The sequence below is a fragment of the Rutilus rutilus genome, assembly GCF_951802725.1.
Source record: "Rutilus rutilus genome assembly, chromosome: 6".
Lineage (NCBI taxonomy): Eukaryota > Metazoa > Chordata > Actinopteri > Cypriniformes > Leuciscidae > Rutilus > Rutilus rutilus.
In genome coordinates, this window is record NC_140214.1 from 32,124,351 (window position 1) to 32,149,013 (window position 24,663).

General features: G+C 37.3%; 1 protein-coding gene across 1 annotated transcript in view; it reads right to left on the reverse strand.

Moving 5' to 3' along the window:
• Window positions 1-775: 775 nt before the first annotated feature.
• Window positions 776-24,663, reverse strand: part of tmtopsa (teleost multiple tissue opsin a) — a 78,214-nt gene continuing 54,326 nt past the window's right edge. The window contains exons 3-4 of the mRNA XM_084411011.1: window positions 17,547-17,780; window positions 776-2,641 (exon numbers count right to left, since the gene is read on the reverse strand). Coding sequence (XP_084267137.1) covers window positions 2,396-2,641; window positions 17,547-17,780 — 480 coding nt within the window. The 3' untranslated portion in view covers window positions 776-2,395. The remainder of the gene's footprint in view (window positions 2,642-17,546; window positions 17,781-24,663) is intronic.

Below are 24,663 nucleotides of genomic sequence, written 5' to 3' on the forward strand. Positions count from 1 at the left end.
CATGCTTTGAAGTGTTTAGATCTAAACCAGAACCGTCATGCATATCAGGAGAAAAACAAGGCTTCTAGACATCATTTGGTAAACCATAAATTCCTCATTTTCCTGCTGACTGTTTGTTTACTTGTTTTGAGGATTTATTAGTATTATTATTATTTTATAAAATGGCAAATTTACTAAAGTTGAATCATCTTCTGGTTTGGAGCAGTTTGAAGTTAACTTCAAAGCATAAGTTCATTTCTTAGATCCATAAAAACAGAAAGTCTGCAAGAAACTTTTGCTTGACTAACAGTTTACAAACTGCCATCATCTTCACATTTAAGGGATGATTGAAGCTCACTAGACTTTAGCCTGTTGACAGAAGCTAGAGGTTATGTTCTGGAAGGCCAAAAAAAAAAAAAAAAGTGAAATGTGCCACGCTGCTTTCAAAAGACCTTTATTTATCAAACTGTGTTTGCAATCTAACTGAAAAAATGTAAAATGTAACAACTTCGGATTGAGATTTTCACACTTTACAAAGGTAAATATTGTGAATTAATACATTTCGAATCATTTAAGACTAAACAATCAAATGATTCACTTCACAAAGGTCATAGAAGTCTGTTTTCAACCTCTATATGGCATTGTGGACAAGTGATGTTTGGAATTTTATAAATTAATAATGTGATTATTTTTTTTTTTTTTTACATATTCCTTTCATATTATTAATAATTGCACAAGGTAGAATTTTAATTAAAAATAAAATAAAAAAACATAACAGTCTTAAGCAACAGTTTATTCACAGAATTTGCACTTGATTTGCAGGTCCTCCACATCTCTTTCCCTGCCTGTAGTCCTTTATATGTTTATTGAGATACTACTGTTGTGGAAAAAATAAATAATACTACTGTAACTGTGGAGTACTCTGCATTATTCTGATATTTGTAATTACTGCATTATCGTATCAAACATAAAGCAAATGCAACTCCAGCATCTCTGGGTGCATGAACAGAAACACAGGTCATGCACAACTAATTAAGTTCATTTATATAAACCATACACAGAGCACAAATAAGCAAAGCTGATTAAAATACTTAAAGGAGCTTTTAAAAACATCTTTGTCATAAAATATTACAGAGCCTTGAAATTATGTTCTGCTCATCTAGAACATCTTAAATTTCAGATGCGTGTTTCTAAATGGAATGTGTTTGGAGAGCGTGACTAATTTAATGTTAATTGAATGATAAAGCTGGAATTCTGCATACATGCGCACGCACACACACACACACGCACGCACGCACGCACGCACGCACACACACACACACACACACACACACACACACACACACACAAAGAGTCAATTATAATAACTTCTAGTCAAAAATACAGAAGACGCTTCCAACGTGGAGAACTAATATATTGTCGGCTATAATAAATTGCTAGAGACCAGATTTGGATTTAAACCTTTTCTTGTAGATGTTTACATCAATATTTTTATGTAAAAAAAATACATAAAAATAACATACGGAAAAGTGAAGTATACTTAAAAATAATGTACGGGTTTGCAACAGTAAAGTTAAATGTCCTAACACAATAGTGTCAATTTTCTTTTCCTTTTTCCTCTCTGTTTGGTCTAAAGAGCATCTAGTTTATGTCATATAATATAATTTGTACAATAAAAAAAAAAAAAAAACAAAAAAAAACATAAACATACATTAGCAAATACTTATAAGCTTTCCAGCTGTCCCAATATCTTTAGACTTATTCATAAATATAATATAATTATAATTAGCCTTGAACATTGACCATAAAAAAAAAAAAAAAAAAAAAAAAACATGATTACATTCACTGTGTACAGGCCACACAGGTTTAAAAGCCATTGGGGGAAAAATCATCAAACCCAACTTCCCTCTTTTTTGTTTTAAAAAAACAATACATGTAGAAAAACCCTTTTGTTTTAATACCATTCAAAAAATGTACAAGTTGTACATTGTTACAAATATCTTCTTTTTTTTCTTCTTTTTTTTGGGGGCCATAAAAAAAAAAAATCTTTTCGAAGAGACGTTTAAGAGCTGTTGTTTACTGTACTCAGAATAGTCCTTTTTTTTCTCAGCAGATCTTTTGGAAAGGTCTACAAAAATAGTAATATCAACATCTGCAGAATCTGAAAGAAAATTAGAAACTGCTAGCTACATATTACTACTAGAATATAACACCCTGTTGTTTGAATAGCAGACACATATTAAACACAAAAATAAACTCCACAAAATCAGCTTCCCTCAGGATTCTTTCCTTTTCTCGTTTTTCATAGTATTTATACGGCATATGCCTGTAAAATCCTCCAAATCTCACACTGCATTTCCCTCATTTTGTGTGAAAAGTTTATTCAAGTGTTGCCATTTTTGAAACAGAATAACTCTCAACCATTATAATGGGCCACAAGGGAGACCACTGCAGGCCTGGCATTATCTGTTGATAGAGGGCCGTCTTCCACTGGGTTTGTCTTATTGGGGACTGCTGAGGGTTCCACTGAAGCCACCACAAAAGTAAAGTTGTCTGTCCGCCGTCCAGGCCGAAAAGGTTTAGTTGCCTTTGAAGAACTTTTCATACTGGAACCTCGCTGGGGTTTGTCACAGTTGAGAAGTGCTCTGAAACACCTGTAGAACTAACATAGATACACCCACACAAACAAGTAAAGGGCATTAGAGAACAACAATGCTGAAATTCATTCATGCACTTATCAGTTTGCAGGAAACATACTGTACACATGAATCTAATGCTTTCATTTACACGTTCCCATGTGCGTCGAATGTGCTTCACAAGTCACAAGTGTTGTTGGAAAGAACATTCACAAAAAGTCTAAATAAATGCACGATAAAGTGGTCTATGGATCCTGACATAAATGTTAATAATACATTTCACACTTGCTGACGATTCTGGAATTTCGGTCCAATACATGTTAATTTCAGTGTGTATAAAACTTTAGGGGTGTCACAATATATCGCAATACAAAAATGCATCAATATGTATCGTGCATGGATAGTGACAATATACTGCATATTAGTTGACCTAAAATAAAAATTACTGTGTGAAAAAAGAAAAAAAGAAATCAGGTTTTCAATAGCAAGTTTGAAAACGAGTTTTAGTGTCAGTACTACATTAAACTACTATATATAATGATGAATATAATGTATAATAATGCAATGGGGGAATATTTGTGGGTCCTGATTCCAGTAAAAAGTGGCCTACATTATTGTAAATATATATAGTCAGTGACGGAGTGCAAGCATATTTGTCTAAAATAATTCTGTATTTTCAGCTTCAGAATCATCAATATTGTTATTCTGGTGTCACCATTGTCCTGTGCGTTGGGTTACCTGCACCGAGGCCAAGCCTCATTTACACCCACAATATAATATCAAATTTAGTATTTTAATTAACAGTACATTTTTTGTTAATCTTTGGAGTATCGTAATAATATCGTATCGTGAGTTGAGTATCGTGATATGTATCGAATCGTGACATGAGGGTATCATTACACACCTTAAAACATACAATATGCTTCAAATGTTTATTCATTTGCGTAAATATGCACTAACGACAAGGCGATGTAGCTGTTGTGGAAAAAAACTAATAAAGAATAGCAGTCGCAGCAGAAATCATGAAATCGTTCTCCCCTCCGTCATGTTTAAGGCTCGGAAATCGAAAGTTTCCCAGTAATATTTACGATAATCCCGATAGCACACAAAGGCAGCATAAGCTCTTAAAACTTTAAGCCTCTATAGTATTGTTGGTGTTATTATTTAAATGCAATACTAATATTTTTCATTTGTGCTTTGTAATAAAGCAATACTTTCGATAGCATCGTTCTCATAACTTTTAAACATTGTATCAAACACTACAGTAAGTTCGTGGTTTATGAACTTTTCTGATTCTCTCAATGCTTTGATTTCATATGACCTTGCAAATGAAAACATCCGCATTAATTTCAGTACCTGCACTTCATAAGAGTCACATACCGCTAATGAGTCGGTCCCCCTGCTAGCAACGAAGAATAAGCCCATCAGCCATGGCTGGGCTTAGACTACAATTACAGCTCATTTAGGAATTTTGATTAGAAAAGGGCTCTTCTTGTATCCACACATCCCCATTATCACAGCTGCCTTTTGCAAAGAGACTGATATCCTTTTCACATTCATCATCAGTACCATTTCTAAATGATATTGAAGTCTCCCCTAATCACATTTAACTTTTACCTCTAAACAGAACAATTACGCAATTTGCAACTGAATAATTGCTGATAATGTACACTGGCTCTATCATTTCCATGGCCGTAATTAAATGTCTGCGAGTAATATGAAATAATTGTGTCCGTTCCATTTAGAGTGGAGAAGAAAAGGAGAGAAGGAAAAATGGGGTCATTGGGAATGCAACAAAGGTAAATTACATGAATAGGCAGTGAAATCATAATAATAACTGGTCAGGCATAAAAAAAGTACAAAGCCAGATGACATTTAATGGTGCTGCATCAATGAATGATTCTGTTTTTATGCAACATATAATATATATACACAATTATTCTTGGAAGCCTGGAGAACATACTTATGAAATTTTAATTAAACAAAATTACAAAGACGACTGACTTATCAACTTTGGAGGACCAAAGTTTGAAAGTTTCAGACATTGAAGTGTTGTACAAAAAGGAAAAATGGCAACACTTTACAATAAGGTTTCATTAGTTAACATTAGTTAACTAATTTAGTTGAAGTAAGAATGAACTAAAAATGAACAATACTTTTATTAATCTTAGTTAATGTTTATTTCAACATTTACTACTATATTATGAAAATCAAAAGTTGTATTTGTTAACATTAGTAAATGCACTGTGAACTAACATGAGCAAACAATGAACGACTGTATTTTTATTAACTAAAAACTTTAAAACTTGAATAAATACTGTAACTTCCTCATTGTTAGTTCGTGTTAGTTAATCCATTAACTTATGTTAACAAATGAAACTTTCTTGTAAAGTGCTACCGTAAAAAAACAAACATTTAAATGAAACCTTCTCAATAAGATTCTTCTTTAGACAAGTGACAAGTTATGGTATTGGCTACTAATGAAAGACACTGCCAGGTTTGTGATGTCACTTTCCTTAAGAAAACGTAGTGTACTTAGTATACGCTCTCTGTTAAGTATACTTATAGTCAACTACATTTCCTCAAGAAATAGAAAGGTGCGATGTTTACACATGATGATCATTCACTGTATACATGTGTCACGGGTAGTCCAAGAAGAAGACGAAGAGAGTACCAGTATTTTAAAAGTCTTTTAATAAAAAAAAAAACTGATGAGTCAAAGTAACAGTGGGATCTAATTAATGAGAAACCAATGAGACAAACTAGTGGTGGGAAACCAAAACTAAGCATAACTGTGACAATGTGATTAAGGACAATCCTGCTCTACCAGACAAGGGTATGAAAAGATTTAAACATCTAGTATTGCACTTCATTAGTAAGAAGGGCATGCACTTCGTTTTATGTACAAAGATAAAGCAATTTAAAATGTTTGGGGGAAAAAAACTAAGAGAACTTCTATCACCTTTCTGTGCTTATAATCATTTAATGATCAACCTCTGTTGTTTTCTCTTTGTTGGGAAGAAGACTGACAGGCTGCCTGTTGTGTTAAAACATAGCAAGTCCACTCCATTCATTTTTAAAGAGGAATGGGACATCACTGGTTCATAACACTTCTGATTGGGTCAGAGACTCTCACATGTATTTGGCTCTGGTCAGAAAAGCCAGAGGGTTGTTTCACACCACATGCGTGAGCAACAGCAGGCTTGTGATGTCCTTTCACACTGAGAGTGTTTCTGCTGCAGAACAGAAATATGGAAGCCTGTTTCTACCAGAGAGTAAACTAACAAAAAAAAGGGAAGTGACTTTTATTCCTCACAATTACAACTGTTTCTCACAATATACATTTATTTCTTATTTTATACTTTATACTTCATCTCACTTTTTTTTTTTTTTTTTTACTCTGAGGCAGAAATGGGCTTTCATACAGAAAGTCAATCAACATGAAACGAAAATTGCAATCATCTTACCTACTGTTACGTATATCAGAGTGAAACCAGGACTTGATTTTGTCCATCGAGACTTGATTGATTTTGTTGGATTGTTGTCATCTGCTAATTGCTGCAATCTCGCGTTAGTGACAGGTTGCAGGTGGACACATCGTCCGAGAAGAAAAGACGTTGAAAGGGGGAGGGGGAGTTAAATTTAAATTTAAAGTCCCCCTGCGGTGAAAATCAAGTTTTTAATGTTGTTTATATGTCTATGTGGTGTTTTTAATGTGCTTTAAGACAAACCATGTGCAAATTCATAAGTCAACACCATGGTATTTTCTCCTTAAAACTGCAGTGAACCAAAGACAGTCTCAAAAACGCGGTTTGAAATCGCTGGTGTTTCTGACGCCACAAACTAACCAATCAGGTCAACGTGTGATCGTCAACGAGTGGAAAGGTGTGTTGGACATCGGCTGCGGCTGGATGTAACCGAGCAGCGAGAGTTGCCGGGGAACAGCTGAAAACGGAGACGTGAAGTCGGACACTTTTTTCAATACTTGTGTACTGCTTAATACAGCGTCTGTTTGTACAAGAATAAAGTTTGACATGAGCCTGTCAAAGCCTGATTTGTAAACATTAGTGGAACTGAAGGTGTGAGAATAAACACGAAACACACGTGATTGTTGTCATGTGGTGAATCCGGCCAATCATGTAACAGTTGTGTCGTCATCAGAGCTCGTGAGCCGCTCTTGAGAGTCCTCCGGCTGCTCTCGAATCGCTCTCGGTACTTTGATGGCATACGTCACAGTCATGTGGCGTCGGCGCTGTCTCAAGTCGGACAGACTTTCTAACCGGCAAGCACTGGTTCAATTCCACCGATTGGTCTGCGCAGCGCTGCATCGAGTCGAACAAGCCTAATCTTTGAAACTGCTGTGAGTGGAGGTGGGGCTAATTTGCATATTCATAGAACCTACTAAATGTATACTAAATGAGGCAAGGGTGTAGAGTTACATTCAAGCTATTTTAAGGCATGAAGATTTTTTTTCAAGGAAATAACGTTTAAATATTTCATTTTGGTGATTAAAATGAATGACTACAGGGGGACTTTAAGGATTATTTGGGTATATGAATATGATTATTGATATGATTATTATTTTATACATAATTGTTATGTATCGTTATTGACAAAGAGGTTTTGTGGAGCATTTTTCCTAAGCTCAATGCTGAAACTACTGCTAGCATCACTCTGCTTATGCAAGCAGAATAAATGATGTAGCTTTTAATTATGGTCAGTGAAATACATATTTGCTGCTTAAATATGCGGTGTGGAAGAGACATGGCATTTGATTGCTTTTACTTTCTTGACTGTGACTATTGAGGCAAAACCACAAAACCACCGTAAGGTTATATATATAATATTATTATATATTTTTTTTTTTTTACTTTTTTTTTTCATATTTAGTATACAGATAAAGAGTAGAGTTACCATGGTCTTAAAGAAAAGATTATTGTAGACATAACATTACTAATTTATTTTTTCACCAGAATAACATGGCAAGAAAACAATCAAGCAAAAAAAAAAAAAAAAAAAAAAAAAAAACTGTATTACACATGCAATTTTCTCTGCATGCTTAGATGAGTTATGAAATCTTCAATTTGCAATTTAATATAACTTACATTACTTAATAAAATGAGTAAAGAGGACATAATATAGCTTTTCTCTCCAGCAACATCGCTGTCATCCACCATTTCATATGACAGCAATACTACTTAATTGGGTCTAATAAAATCTCAGATGTTGAGAACTATTCCATAACTGTGCAAAAGTGATAATAAATATTGATGGCTCACCACTTCCACGAATATTTTGCTCTCTGAGTCATAAATGGAATGCAAATGTTATGTCAGGAGCACAGTTTTGCAACATCAGACATTACCATTTATAATATGCATACTGTATATATCCCAGTATTCAAATAAATTCTGCTCTTCTTTGGTTTTATACTGAAGATTACAGTAATTGAACAGTTAGTGAAAACTATGTGAAAATCCATTGCTCAAGTTTCATATCTAACAGATGTTCGAGTCACAATCATCAAATACTATGGGAGAAAACACAGGGCCAGACTCACCGAAGATGTTCTGTTCCCGCATTCTCCGATGGACGTTGCTGGCCAAAAAATGTTACTTGTATCTGTACAGCATTTTTAGTCTTCAACTCGCCTCAACTCACAGTTTCCATAGTAACGGGCTGGGAGGAATTGAAGACTGAAAATGACATACAGGAGAATCTTTCCTCATCGACTGGAGTGTGATGTATATCCGGAAACATCACTCAATCCTTCATATTGATTTGTACCAAACAGAATTTGTATGACATGTAACACTAACCCTTCATGCAAAAGAAAAAGAAAAGAAAAAGTTTATATCCATCTTTGTGGTTTATTTTGAATGCAGATTATTTCTAAATGGATTTCTGCAGCTTCAGTGACCTTCTGAAAAACAATTCTACTGTAGAAGCTTGTTTCTCAAAAAAATATTTCTGAATAATTATCTGCAATTTATTGAATTTTAGGCAACAATTGGTTCCGGCCTAGAACTTCCACCAGACTTAGCCACTGAATTAAAGTTCATGCATTACACTCTTACTTCCTCCCACATGTGGACTGCCCGCTGTGAACTCGCAAAATCCTTGACAGGCAGAAAGCTTCACAATAGCCTTCTGACTGGCTAAACCCAGTTTCCCACACTGAGGATTACGAGGGAACTAGAGGGGGTTTGTGAGTTGATTTTAAAGCTAAAAATATTAACAATAAAGGAAATTTATCAAAATATTTTATTTCTTTACCTGCATGTGACCATTGGCCATTAAACAATATCATATATCCATGAACATACGAATGTGCTGTTAAATTATTGAAATATTAAAGTCATAAATAGTTTAGGTCAAATGGGTTCAGACATAAAAGCTTGGGAATCCCTGGGCTGACAAAGAATCTGGCCATGGCCTGCAGACATGTTTAATTTGATTTTATTTTGAATTATTAGGAGGCAGCACACACAAGCTCTCTCGTTTTACTCCCTGTTCTCTGCTCATTTTCTGTTGGACAAGAACACATCAGTCAGTTGAGACTTGAGACTCGCTCTGACCATATTATGATAACGGCTGCTATCAGATGTCAAATTCACAACATTGAAACATTCAATGTGATTTGAAAAAACAGCTCAAAAGGATTATGTCAGACCGCTGTGGGAGATATTGATTTTCTTCACATCAAAAGAAAGAAAAAAAGAGGAATGGCATGTTTTTCTGAAATGTAATGTAAGATATAATGATTTGGAATGTAGTGAATTACACTACATTTGGAATTGGAAGTTTTCCAAAATAAATACTTTAAAGTGTAGGGTCAGGGTTAGGGTTAGGGTTAATGGAGTAAAATATTTGTTACTGGGAAATGCTGGTATCATCACATTTTTTAAATTGTAAAAATTGTCAGTACTTTTGACAACTCTATTCGACATAGACATATAGTGTCTATGGCCGAATCACAGCTGTTGTGATATTCAGCAAATATTCAGATTTTCTTACTCGTGTGAAATTGCTTTAATGCACATTGGCCTAGACAGTTTTAAATCTACTACAAGCACACATGCTCATTGAGGCTAATCTATCAGAATATGCAATTCTTCAGTCAGCAGACAAAAGCTGTGCAACAAAGCAGGACAGCTGTTTTGATATGATATCACATCTGACAAGGGTGACTGAACAGTCTTGAGAGATCTGTCTCAATGACAGACATGACTTTAAATGCTTCTCTGCAGTTTCTTTGTTGTCTGTGCTTTTGGTCCATCTGTATGCAACTGGCACGACATCTTTTCTGAACTATTCTGAAGTTTGCTCAACTTGGATTAAAGCAACTTGCAGTAGATCTATTCCTTCTACATTGATACACACAGCCAAAACCTGAGCACTGTCTCCACACCGGAGGAACCGTGCTGACAGTGTTTTATTATCATTTATTTCAATAATGTTAAAACAGCACAATTAGTTCTTAGACGAAGCACATCAAAACAATGAGGTAATTAATCAAGCAGGATGAATGCTCTGTTCCTCTTTCTCTTAGTCACTGAAGGACTGTAAAGAAGTAAGAGCAGGATGCTTAGAGCTGGACACAAAATTAATTAACCTCAGCTGAACAAAATGCACTGATATAGTGTCTAAACATAAGTCGAGACAGCAATATCTGCATTTCTGCTGGATCAAGCATAAAGGACAGGTTTGGGATCTCGCTGATTCAGAATCACAATAACACTGGGCAAAAGAGACTGGATCATACAACAAATTACAGTCAGCATATTCTAACTGTTACATCCAGGAGAGCGATAACAGTATGCTTTGAAGGGTGTTATAGGGTGTTGTGGATGGTTGCTAAGTCATTGCTAGGAGGTTGCTATGGTATTCTAGGAAATAGGTTGGTCACTTCAAGTCAAAAGTGCCAAGGACATCAGCATAGCTAGATACTTTTTTTAGGGAAAATGTAGCACCCCTGTCGTTTCTCTCAGCTCGATTAAAAATCTGCCTCAGACTCCTTTAACCCCTTTAAAAATCTGTGAAAACAGCAACTGCAGTAAATTATAACAGGCCATTTGACTCTAAATCCTTCCCTTAGCAGCAGTTGAAAATTTAATTACAAGTTTGTTACATTTTTGTCCTTCCCTCTGTGGGTCAGTGGTTAACATAGACAAACTAAGCAAATTTTTAATTCCCCATCTTTCATCTGAACACTCTCCATCAGCTAGGTTAAACTATTCTAGGTTAAATCAGTTACAGTCTCACAATAAAAGTGCCTAAAAATTGAAATCTGAATTAAATTTAGTAGGGTAATAGCCTACGGGGTGTGCTTACACTTGGCAGGTTCGGTTCAATTGCTCTGTAATTTGAATAAGTGTGAACACTGCCATCTGAACCCTAGTGCGCACCAAACAAACAGAACGAGTGGGTTTTGGTCTGTTACCAAATTAACGGTCCGGTATGAAGTACTTTAACTGAAGTATGAACGCAGAACAGACCGGATATATCTAAACAAACCAAAAACAGTATGAGATGTCACAAGATGCAACTCTAAAAAAGACAGAATGCTCAAGCAAACCTGTTTTTCTCATCATAGTCACAATATCGCCCTTTACAGTTCAGTACAGGCATCAGAACCACATCTTGCCCAGCACATAGCTTTGTGTATGGATGTTTGGTAGGTCTGTAGCAAAATATACATCATAAAAGCCTTTTTTATCTTTAGGTTTGGTCTTATTTTGTCCAGACCAAACAAACAAGAGAACCAAACTACAAGTAACACACCAGTGTTCATTTTGACAGCCATTTTTGATTTAATCTTAGTCTTCATCTTCAGACGAAAATGCTTATTAGTCCTAGTCACATTTTTGTCATTTTTGTCTTTTATAGATTTAGTCTAGTTTTAATCTACGAAAAGTCATTGCATTTTTGTCAACTTTTAGTCATTTCTTTTAGTCAAACTGCAGTTACCATCATTCATTTTGGTAGCTATTTTGTATGTAGTCTTTAGACAAAAAGGGTTATTATCATTTCTCTCTTTAGACCAATTCAGTTAAGCTTATGAGAAATTTGAATTAAGGTAACAGGCTGTATTGACATTGCACTCTTAGCAGTAGCACTTGTGCAATTCTACATATTCCTAGTTGGATATCAGCCTGCACTTTGATCTCAGATTTAGTCGCAGAAAACAGTGCAAGCGGTTTGTGACAGAACAAAGACCGACTGAAAGACACTTTAATTTAAGCAAAATATATTAGTGATATTGAGAGAGCGCGTGCGCATGGCTGCTAGATTGCAAAGATCAAGTAAATAACCGGGTAGAAAAGCTCTGCTTGGGGGATTTAAATTCTTAAAATAAGACCACTGTAGACATGAAAGCTTGTAAAAACAGTCTGTAATGTTTTGTCTCCTCCTTTATGCGATAAAAACAAAGAGTGATTTTGGTCAAGTTTTTATTTATTTTTACCACATTTAGTCTTGTCTTTTTTCATCAACGATATTGCATGTTGATATAGATACAGTTATTGATTGATTAATGACTTTGGTGTTGTCTCATCTTAGTCATGGAAAAAATGGTTGTCAAATAAACATTTTTCATCATAATTTCGCTGCTGTTGGTTAATTCAATAGATAATGTGCTTCGGAACAATAAGAAAGGTAACATGTTCATTCTATATCCTTAATTCCATTTTAATATACTGTATATTTCAATCTATATATTTTATAGCAGATGTTACATGCAAAAGTACAGTGCATGTAAAAGTAAAAAAAAAATATATATATATATATGTATATATATATATAGTAGAATACCGTAGCCAGCACCACCAATGATAATAATTTACAAGCAAGGTTAGTTTTCATGGCTACACAAAAGAGTGGATTCCCCCCCCCCAAAAAAAGGTTTATATTTAGGGTGTACTAGCTTTCCATTTTGTAGCAACATGGAATGTGTAATGCATGTTGTGCTCTTTCGTTCATATGCAACACTAGACAGGACAAATGACAAGCTCCATCAATCAAACCAGAGTTTTGGTACCAAGAGTGAAACATATCTGGGATTTAGTGGAAGTTAAGCATCTCTCTGATGTGGATTTTCAGACTCCAGAGCTGACAGACCATTTATGACCTTTGGATGGCATTCCATCTTACTCCAGTGAGACCTACTTTCCTGCATTGAGACAACTCAGTGGTGCACTCCACAAGAGGGGGGGAAAAAACATACTTGCCCTAAAAAACATCTCTCAGAGCCAAACCGAGTTAACTTTACTGAGTTAGGGGAGTGTTAACGTATAATACCTTCTCCTCAGTTGGTAAAAGCTTGAATTGACTACATAAATAAGAGGTCCCTAACCACAAGTGGAAGTGCAGGGCTGCTATTTACCCTCTTCAACAGCTGACACTTTGACGGATGGTGCAAAAGAGCACAATGAATTGGATTGTTTCACATGAGAGTAGGCCAGTAAACCAGTCGCATCACTTTTATCAAGCTGACAGTGTAGATAGATTGGACCACAACATCCCTGGCACCCAGTTTCTGGAGACTCAGTGAATGGCTCAGCACACTCAGCTTTGATGGAGATACTTTCTGTTCACGCTGGTATGCAAAAGTCTGGAGAATCAGTCAGTTTTGAGCAAGCCCACACAGAATGTGTCCACAAAAAGTAAAAAAAAAAAAAAAAAAAAACTGTGGAACACAGATTCCACAAGGATTTTAATCGTCAGTGTGGTACACATGGTTGTACAGCAATCATAATTGAAATGAGAATGCCCTTTTCCTGAATTGAGCTAGAAAATAAGATTCAATAAGATTCAAATAAGGAAAATGAAAGGATCCTAACCTAAGTTGCAATTTTTTACAATCACGTTGGCACTAATTTTAGAATCTTGATGTTATTTTAAAAAAATCTAGGAAAAAAATAAATGGTCATCCTTTGTAACTAAGGCTGTGCAATGTTCAAAACAATGCATTGTGCATTCATATCTTTAAAGAAACCTTGGACTAGCAGAATCATTTATTTTAATAACTAATTTAACGAATTACCATTGAAACATTAATTTAGATCGCTTCCCCTGCACGCAAGATACCAATACTTTCACCTTGTGGTTGTTTGTACAGTTATTGAAAATTGTAGTACAAAATATGTTATATATATTCATTATGGTGCTACATGTAAATACATCATTACAAAAAGACTAGTAAAGAGAATACAACAGACACAGTTGAATTAATGAAATTGAAGTAAAATAAATCAAATGAAATAAAAAAAATTACAGTATTGATCAAAAGCATCAATGCTTCTTAAGTGGATATTAGCCTGAGAAGGGGAACGAGACGCTGCGTCTGACAATGACGCTATGGGGGTCCTTAAAGGCACACTATGCAAGATTTGTACCTTAATATAACAGCTTCGAAATCATTTCGATGGTGAATCACCCCGATAGCAAAGCGGGGGGGGGGGGGGGGGGGGGGGGGGGGGGGGGGATGCCGCTGGCAAAACCAGCAATGCAGGTTTGAGAGGTGGCGCCCCGACAAATCTCGTGAGAATCACGACTTGCTTTACGGAACGACGTCATATACATCAACAACATATGAAGCAGCCTCTATGGAAGACACAAGCACGCATTTCAGACATGAATCATGGTAGAGTCGACGAAAAAAACGAAGAAAGCACGGTCGGAAGAGTGCAGAGACGGCTCTGCGTGAGTGGTATTTACGACAGTAACGTTAAATACAAGTACTCCACAGCGACTCTAGGGGTCGCTGTTTGAGAAAAACGGAAACTGCATAGTGTGCCTTTAACATGGAGTCAGAGCATCGGAGCTCAACCACTGGAGTCCGAGCGTCATCTATCCCCATGGCGCAAATTGTGACTCATAGACTGCTTAATGGGGCTACTATGTTTTTCTCTAATAGCAAGAGAAGCAGGGCAGGCAAAAAGCCTTATAGCCCCCAAGAGCAAAAGCTCTAATAAAGTGCTGAGTGTGTCAACACTTAATAAAGGGCCCTTAATAATAAAGGGCTGACAAAGCCCTTTAGGGAGTAGCTTATCAAAGGGAGAAATTCAACTATGACCTTCAATTTACTGTAATACTAACTTCAAGGGGGGAAATATAACCTTCACTTCATCACGAGGGATGCAAATACAATAGTGGCACAGAATAAAAGCTAAAAACTCTTGCCATTGCAACTCAACCCCTAAGAGAAACCTCAGCGGAGCTCAAGCTTTACTCAATTACCCTAGAGTCATAGTGGAGAGCAACAAAAGTTATTTTACAAGAACCACAAAGAGACTTCATGCACTCATCTGATTATAGAGTGCTACCATAACACCGTAATCTGCCTCTAACTGAGGAAATTTTGTGAGTACCTAACACAATTCGGTTCATCCTGCTATAAAGAGTATCTTAAGAGCAGTTTAAGAAAGGGAGCATGCAAAGTGCTAAAAACCTTAGTAATTAGTCCTTCAGGCAACAACATTCATTATTGCTGCCCCTCCAATGAGAGTACGGCATAATGCAGTGTGCCCGCCACTCTTATGACCCAGACTCTGAACCCCCAGGAAACGAAAGGGGAGCTTAGGTTCTACTTCAAGACCCCAGTATAACTAGATGAGAACAGCTGAACCATGCTTTGAATAAAAGCACTCAACTGAAGACCCATTAAAGCTATTGCTTTAGACAGATAACGAGGCACGCTCACAGACAAACTCAGCAGTTTACTGCTAACACCTCCAGAATGTGGAGGGAGAGCAACCGGAAGTGAGGGGGTCGTACCATCTCACTGCGACCAGCCCTTCTAAAAACATATGTCTTCAAAGTAGTTTCACCAGCTGAGCTGGAAGAACCACACACCAAAAGTGAAGGGATCATCTCAATGCGACCACTCCTTCAATAATCTGCTGCCTCAGCAGATCACAGTTAACATCTCCAGTCATACTGGAGGGAGAGCAACTAAAGCTGAAGGGGTTGCATCACCTCACCGCAATCACTCCTCCAGTAAGCAGCTGTCTCAGCAGTTCACTGCTAACATCTCCAGTCAAACCGGAGGGAGGTCAAACCACATAATTTCACTGTGACTTCTCCTAAAAACAGTTGTCCCTCAGCAATTACCAGCCAGGGATTTCTAATGCTAAACACTTCTGCTAAAAAGTGGTCAGCAGAAAGTGAAGGGGTTGCATCAACTCAAAGCTACCAATCCTTCAACTATGCTAGAAACCAATAAAGAGGGGATTGCGTTCCATCTTTATTTTATCTCACACAACCATACCCTCATATGCAGGATGTAAACGATAAGAAGGGTTCTCCTCAAGAAGCAAACAGACTCACTAGTCCGCTTTAATGCCGAACGCACTCACTCTCACGGGAGCCTTCCAAGAGGATGCAGCACCAAGGGAGAGATAGCTCGCAAACAACTCATCAACCGCGACATCCTCGCATATTACTCTTCACACAGCCCCTCCACATGCAAATAATTTGCTACATGACATCTTAATATTCTCTCAGCCAGGTCAGAAGCGGCCACAGAGCGGCTTCCTGAACTGACATGAGACCAATGTTTTTTTTATAAATCTCCATTCGGATTGGAGGAATTTTTTGTAAACTATTTTAGAGCAAGCTTCCAAATCCACAAAATGGTATTTGAGAGCAATGGAGCAATCAGAGGACGCCCAAAAGGGACTTCTTCCCAAACTCCCCCTACAATGCTCACGATCGATTCTGCTTTGCTGCCTTGGAAGCCACGGGACCTGAACTGCGAGGTGCAGACGCACGACTCTCAAAGAGAGTGCACACAGTACACACATCACAGTGAATGCATTCAGCTTCCTCAAAAGCATGTGCTCCGTGTAAAAGCTTGATTCTCATCACCCTAAGAGAATCAAGCAAGAACAGAACTTCTTACTGCAAATGCAACACTCTGAGTGACAGTGTCTCACCCTTGAGAGCCGAACGCGCTCCGTGCAAATCCTGGATTCTATCCCTTGAAAGAGAATCAAGCCAGAATAAAAGCTTTTACCGCAAATGCATCACAATGAGCACATACTAGTTCACAGATTCTAGTTTATGCATGCGCATACAAAGAAAGCAGCTCCTGAAGACAAAAAAAGCTGATGATGTGTCTTCCAGGCACCCTGTTATACTGACGGGTGCTTTGTTACACATATTCAGATGCTGGTCACGATGAGGGCGTTCCCCCATAGCGTCATCATTATCAGATACAGCGTAGAAAATTCATTAGCAGTATTTCTTGCCTGGTTTACCATAAAATGCAAAACTAAGGATTGATCACTGATTGTACTTATATGTCCATTAACCCTATCTTTTGGATACAGGTTCTCAAGACAGGAGCCTGAAATAAAAAGATCATCAGATAACTATTGGAATGGTAATATTTTTAAGTTTGTCATTTTGAACAGGTGATTTTAGTTTAATGAACAAATGATCTTGTTTATATATATTGTACCCATTAACCATTTTGATAGTAGTGCCAAAGTGATTGTAAAAAATGGGTTATAAGTACATGATTGTTCGCTCATGTACATTAATACAACTTTGAAATGTTAAAATGTATGTTGAAATTAACATCTAATTAACATCTGAGTTGAAATTAATTAGATCACATTTTAAATGAAGAAACATCTGATGAATAATCAATTTAGTGTACTTCCATTTTATGGACCATTGTGGAAGGAAACATATTTACCACAGAATAATTTACCTCAGTCTCAACATGGAGCACAACATAATATAGGCTTAAAAAACATTATACAGAACGTCTGATTCTACTGTGTGACTGTTGAATTTCTTTGTACAGAAATTATTCCACCAGTCATTTAAATTTAAATTCAAATTCACTCACAAATCCAATCTTCAAGTTCTGAACTTCTGATTTTTGCCCAACCTTGGGGCTCCTGCTTTCTTTATGCTCACCTGTTTATTCATGAAGATGTATATGACGGGATTTATGACAGTGCTGGACTTCGCTAAGATGGAGGGCACTATGCTTGCCTCCGCAGTCACCAGTCCAGGGGCTCCAAAAGTGGCCAGCAGAGCCACTATCCCATAGGGCAGCCAGCAGAGTAGATAGAAGATCACCATGGTGATCACCATGAGAAGAACCCGGTGCTCTCGTTTGCGGCTCATAGTCGTGTTCACACTGCTGACCTTCATGGAGATAAAGAGATTGATAATCAGTAACATTGTTAATTAATAATAATATCTGTAAAATAGATCTAAAAATGATCCACAGTATAGTAGGTTTAACTGTTTATTATAGGTTGATAATATAACAATGAATATCAAAATAGTATATACTATTTACATTTTTAAATCATCAAAATCTGGTATAACACCAATACATTTTGGCTGAAAAAGAATCTGTTAAGCTAATTAGTCATGGTCAAGTGGTTAGGTGATGGATATTAAGTCCATTAGGGTTTCTCTGTAATGGCTAGAACACTGCTGACTAAGAAATCTTCCTTTCTACTGAATTGCCCCAGGAGGATCAATAAAGTATTAATCAAGAGCTAATCAGTATCCTCCCCTGAAACTGCTCAACAACTGTAGATGGAATGCTCAAGGTTTAGGGACTTCATATGCCAAGGGAACCACAAGTTATTTTACTTTTCAACAAGGTAATTAAATATTTTAAATGTTCTCTCATTGGTACAGTTGTCAGCTTCACCATTTATAATAGATTGCTGCAGGGATGGCGTATTTTTGTAGGCCAAAAGCCAGAAACCAGTTATTGGTGGTTTTGAATGGGATCTTGGTTAAAAGCCTGAAGTAAGGTCTGTGGTTAACATAAGCTCAAGATATTATCACATTTTATTCTACAACATAAAATACATCATTAATACCCCTTGTGATTTTTTTAAAGCTGTTACTTGTCTTGAAAAAGGCTATTGTTACATATGGGGGCTCGTCTGCTTTTTTATTATTTTTTCTTTTCCCTAGAGGCACATGGACTGGTAATTAGTGAAGAGAATCAGGTGCGCTCGTAGTAAGTGGAGCAGTTTGTTCATGTTTGGCTTCGGACAGGTGGCTCATAATTTATTTGTTATGCTCCCTGGGTAGGCTGTAATTATTATTATTTTTTTTTTTTGGTGTATTCCTGGGTTGAGTGCACGGCCGTGGTTGCAGGTGTGGACTGATAGTTCAGCTCTGCACCAGCTGTATTAGATGCTTAAAGAGGCTCGACCGAAAGGAAGACCAAGAAGAATTAGGGTTGAGTTAGTTAGTTAGTTGGGGATGTGGGATAGTTTGGGGGAGATTTGATAGTGAGACGAGTTGTAAATGACGTGATTTTATTTGTCAGTCATTATGTTAGTTTGAAAATTATTTGATTGGTTATGTATGGCGTTGTTAGAAGAATTCATTAATTCCCCGTCAGAAAAGGGAATGTAGGAAATTATGGGGGATTGTAGAGAGCAAGTATATCAGTCGATAAACTTTAATGAAAAGATGAGTTGAGAGCGTTGATTAAAAATAAATTGATTGATTGTGGTGCAATGACTGGTGTGTCAGAGATGGCAATAGCAGGTTCTGATGTAGGATCACAGAAACCTGATATTTCGATGAGTAATTTATAATTTGAACAGCGAAAGGAAATATTGGCATTACAGCAGGCTCATGATATAAAAAAAAAAAAAAAAAAATAAAGAACTAAAAGAAAAGGAAATTGAATTAGCAAAACTTAAGGCTGATGATTTGGTAAAGCAGCGTGAAATTGAGTATGAAAACCTTAAACATGAACAAAGATTAGTATCAGATCGACAAGCTCAATATGATCCGTTACAAATAGAACGATTGAAACTCATGTCTGATGAAAGACTATCAGCAGATGGTGTTAGAGAAAGTAATTTGAAGTTGCTACCAAAATTTAATGAAAAAGACCCCGACGGAGTGTGGTCAATGAACGAGATTGGGCCTTGTACTGATCGAACAATTATGTTTCAGTCAGAATTAGTTGGTAGAGCTCAAGAATATACTGCGCTTTCAGTGGATGATCGTAAATATTACATGAAGGTAAAAACCCAAGTTCGTAAAGCCTTTGAATTAGTCCCGGAGGCATATCGATTGCGTTTTTGCACTAGAAAAAAAATAGCAACAAACCCATGTTGAAGTGCGCTACTTGTAATGTGCATACATTTTAGAGCCTGCTAGAATTGATTCTCACTGAGCAGCTGAAATGTATTATTCCTGAGAGCCTCTACCTATATGAATGAGAACAAGCCTAAGACTGCTGGGGAGGCTGCAGTGTTCACCGATGATTTTGTGTCAATGCATAAAAATAGTGAACAGGGGTAGGAATTACAGTCAAAATTATTTCAAATAAACCTGATTTTACATAAAGTACAGATAAAGTGCCTAATGGTCCTCCAAAAGCTATTCCTGACTCCATGTGCTGCTACTGCTTTGAAGAATGGCATAGGAAAAAGTAATGTCCTGTCCTAAAAAGTAAACAAATTTGTGGTAAGGGATCTATAAGATTGCAAAATGTTTTCTCCCCAGTATTACTGACTGATTGTGTTCACCCTGAGCTTTGTCCTGCTGAGAAGCCGTTTCAGGTTGTCCCACAGGATGAATGTACCTTTTAAGATTCTGCGTAATACAGGTGCCTCGGAATCATTTATTTTAGAATCTACCTTACCGTTTTCATCAGCCTCGAGTTTGGGGAAAACTGTACTGGTACTGTATGTTGTCCCCAGAAGAGGTGCAGAGTGCAGCAAGCTGGTATTTTGTGTAAGATGGGACGCTGTTACGGAAATGGATGTCCCAGAGCAAAAACAGCTGAGGTGAGTTGTTGGTGCAGATTGTAGTGCCCACTAAATTGCAAGATGAAGTACTCAACGTAGTGCATGGTCCCCTTACATGGCATTAGAACCTACGCCAAAGAACTTCATAACACAATACTTGCTTGCTGGGCTGTTAATAAATGCTCGATGGTGTTTTAAGCCCCCAATGGCTCCTTAGAGGCCGCTAACCCTACCCTCAACCTTAAACCTACCCATCCCCTCGCTGCCTGGAAGGCGCCGTTGGGGGCTTAAAACACCAAACACCTAAATAAATGAATGCTTTGATAAGTCATTTTGCCTCCCGAGTCTTTCTGGTAGAACTGCAAGAGTTTTCTCAGGGAGATCAGGTTCTGGTATTGTTGCCTTTGTCTGCTTCACCATTTCGGACAAAATTCTCAGGACCATATACTGTCACTCGGCAAGTATTGGAGTTGAATTATCGTATTTCTACACCTGATCCCAAAAAATCTGTTCAGCTCTGTTATGTTAATCTGTTAAAACCATATTTTTCTTGTGATAATGCCGAATCTAAAATTACTGCTGTACTAACAGTTTCAAAGGGGGGTGGTATTGCGCCTATGGGTGTGATTGAGGAGAAAGTTGAAGCCCCTGCAGATTGTGTGTTGCAACCTAGGTTGACAAATACTGCAACTTTACTCAGTTTGGATCATTTAAAGACCCAATCTAGTCTAGTTTTTTATATATATATATATATATATATATAAGGTAATACATGAATTTTCAGCTTTGTTTGGAGATACCCAATCACGTACTAAATGTGTACAATTGAACATGATGTGGATGTTGGTGATGCATTGCCAATTCGTCAATGTTTTTACTGTGGGCCAATTGTGAAGCAACAAGAGGATGAGGTTTGGTATTTATTGGATAATGTTTTAGCGAACCATCTTGCTCTAGCTGGGCTTTAACGTGTTTACTTGTTAAAAAAATCGGATAATTCTAACAGACTTTGCACGGATTACCAAAAGGTAAATGTGGTTACAAAGCCTGATGCATTTCCCCTTCACCGGATTGAGGACTGCGTAGATCAAGTAGGAACAGCTAAATTCGTCAGTAAGTTCGACCTGTTAAAAGGATATTGGCAGGTGCATTTAACATCTCAGGTGCAAGGAATCACTGCCTTCAATACATCCTCTGGGTTATATGCTTACTCCATTATGAGTTTTGGATTAAGAAAAGCACCAGCAATGTTTCAGAGACTGATGAACCGTGTTGTGTCAGGACTTGCGGGCTGCGCAGTTTATTTAGATGATGTAATTGTTTACAGCGATAACTAGGAATAGCATTTTGAGCGTGTTTGCTCTTTTTTTTCTCTGTTTAGCTGAAGCTCAGCTTACTGTCAATCTGACCAAATGTGAATTTCCTAAAGCAAATGTGGTCTACTTGGTAAGGGAGGTGGGACAAGGTAGCAAAAAAAAGTGCATGCGATTGAACGATTCCCTGTTCCTTCGATGAAAAAATAATTAATGCGTTTTTTGGGTATGGCTGGATATTATTGGGGGTTTTGCCCAAACTTTTTGTCTGTTGTTTGCCCATTAACTAGTTCTGTTAAGTTTGTTTGGTCTCCAGGTTGTCGAAAAGCTTTTGAAAATGTAAAGCTTTTGCTGTCCTCTTCTCCAGTCTTAGCATGCGCCACAGTTTGACAAACCTTTTAAGACTCAGGTGGATGCGAGCCAGAACGGGGCAGGTGCAGCTCTTCTGCAGGCTGGGATGGATAGGATTGATCATCCAGTTAGCTATTTTTCACGTAAATGTAATTATTATCAAGCAAACTACTCTGTCATTGAAAAAGAAGCACTTGCATTGATATGGGCCCTTCAACATTTTGGTGTTTATGTAGGGGGAGGAGCTCAAATTGTCACTTATTCATATCACAACCCACTGACCTTTCTACATTCGTTGCAAAGCCCGTCAGCGGTTGATGAGGTGGGTTTTGTTTTTGCAACCTTATAATTTGCAAATTAAGCATATTCGAGCCGCAGACAACGTGTTTGCTGACACTTTGTCTCGTGCTCATTGCTCATTGCTGAATGATACAGGGGAGTAGGGGGTGAGTGAGAGTCTCCTTTGTGGTATTGTTCTTGTGCCGTTTTCTTCCTTCTCCTTAAAAGTATACTTCTACGATCCGGATTGCTGGAGCGTGGGAGAAGAGGGACACACTTTCAATAATGACTTCCACTAATACTGATTACTGATTGTTTGAACACCTTTAGTTAATTTTGATTACTTCTTTAAATAAATATATTCTTTCACTCCTTGCCCCTCCGTGATGCCTCTTGTTTATGCTGCAAATATGAGCCGGTTGTAACACTAACAAGTGCCTAGAAGACTCCAGAGGTTATTTGGAACATCATCAGCCAAACAGGTAAACTCATCTACTCACTACTAGTCCACTTCTACAGCCTCATCGTATTATAAACAGGGAACTTTTTTTTTATTATTTAAACAAGCTTGTTGGAAGCTTAACTGTGATGATGATGAAAGTGATGTTGTGGTTAAAAGTGTTACTGTAACTGTTATGCCTTTTACTAAAAACTCTGTGTTGTTAATTAATTGTCTCACAATTAATGTTAAATTGAACGTTTAGTGATGTTGTGATTTTATATGACCATGGGAAATATAAATCATTTTCCTAAAATAGGAAATACTTCAGCAATAATCTGTTGGGGGTTTGTCGAGGGAACCAGGGCAATGCTAACTTCTGGCTTGACCTACAAAAATGTCATCACTGCAGCACTCTATTGACTTTTAATTAAAACCTTTTTATAAAGAGTTCTCACATTAATAAACCTTTTTTTTGTATTGAGAACAAAAGGAAGTAAGGAGGGAGGGTGGAAGGACGGATGTGTGAATGGATGGAAGAAAGGTTAATTAGCCAACTGAAAACCATTTTTCTGTGGTTCAGCACTGCAAAAAAGTAATTGTGTGCACCATAGATTAGGTCATGTGTTGATAATTGACAATTATCAACCCACATATGCTAATGGAGAGACAGTAAAGGAGATTTCAAATGTGCATGTCACCATGCCAGCTGATCCTCCCTCATCATGTCATTATGTAATAATGTCAGTTTACACAAAGAATAATTAAGGATTGTGATGGTGTGATCCACCTCCTCTTTGGTTTTGACCCACCTATTGCTGTTCCAGATCCAGATGTACAATGGGAATGGGTGATTAAATGAAGGGATGTGCCTTCACAGTTTCCCTGGCAGCATATGATAAGATGCACCTACAGTACCTTCTCATCGCTGCCCTGAAGTCAATGAAAGCCAAATGCAGACCACTCCACTTTTCCAGCAAAAAGAAACCATAGCCCTTTTTTTATTAGTTCCCCCATTGACAATGGATTCCAATTTGATGTGTTTTTTCATACAAAAACTAGATGTAACATTTTCACACAAAAAAAAATAATTTCCATGCAAAACTTGCCACTACGTTGTTAAGGTGAAATTAAAATTCTGTCATTTATTCTCTCCAAACTTCTCTCCAATCGTGCTCTGGTTTTGGCCAAACTTTTGAGCTCAGAGCCCTCCTCTCGGACAGCACGCCAAATGTGCATATTTTATACTATAGCTGATTAGATGTAAGTGTGAACTCGTGAATTGACTTATGTTCTAATCTCTTCCATTGCCTTGGTGGCGCTTACAAACAGACTATTCTGCTAAGTGACAGTGAAGAGATATCTCTTTTAGTGTTACTCGATCTTAGAGCTGCATTTGATACTATCGACCACAACATTCTTTTAAATAGACTCGAATATAATGTTGGCATTAGTGGAATTGCATTAGTATGGTTTAAATCATACTTATCTGACCGTTATCAGTTTGTAGCAGTAAATGAAGAGATGTCTTATCGATCAAAAGTTCAGTATGGCGTACCACAAGGCTCAGTACTAGGACCGTTTCTGTTCACTCTGTACATGCTACCCTTAGGAGATACCATTAGGAAGCATGGAATTTGTTTTCACTGTTATGCTGATGATACTCAGCTCTATATTTCTTCACGCCCTGACGAAACTTACCAATTCACAAAATTAACGGAATGCATAGCTGATCTAAAAAACTGGATGACTAGCAATTTCCTATCACTTAATTCTGAAAAAAACAAAACAGATTCTAATTATTGGACAAAAAACTTCCTCACGTAATAACCTAGAATACTGTCTAACACTTGATGGCTGCTCTGTCAAGTCTTCGTCGTCGTTAGGAACCTGGGTGTGCTCTTTGA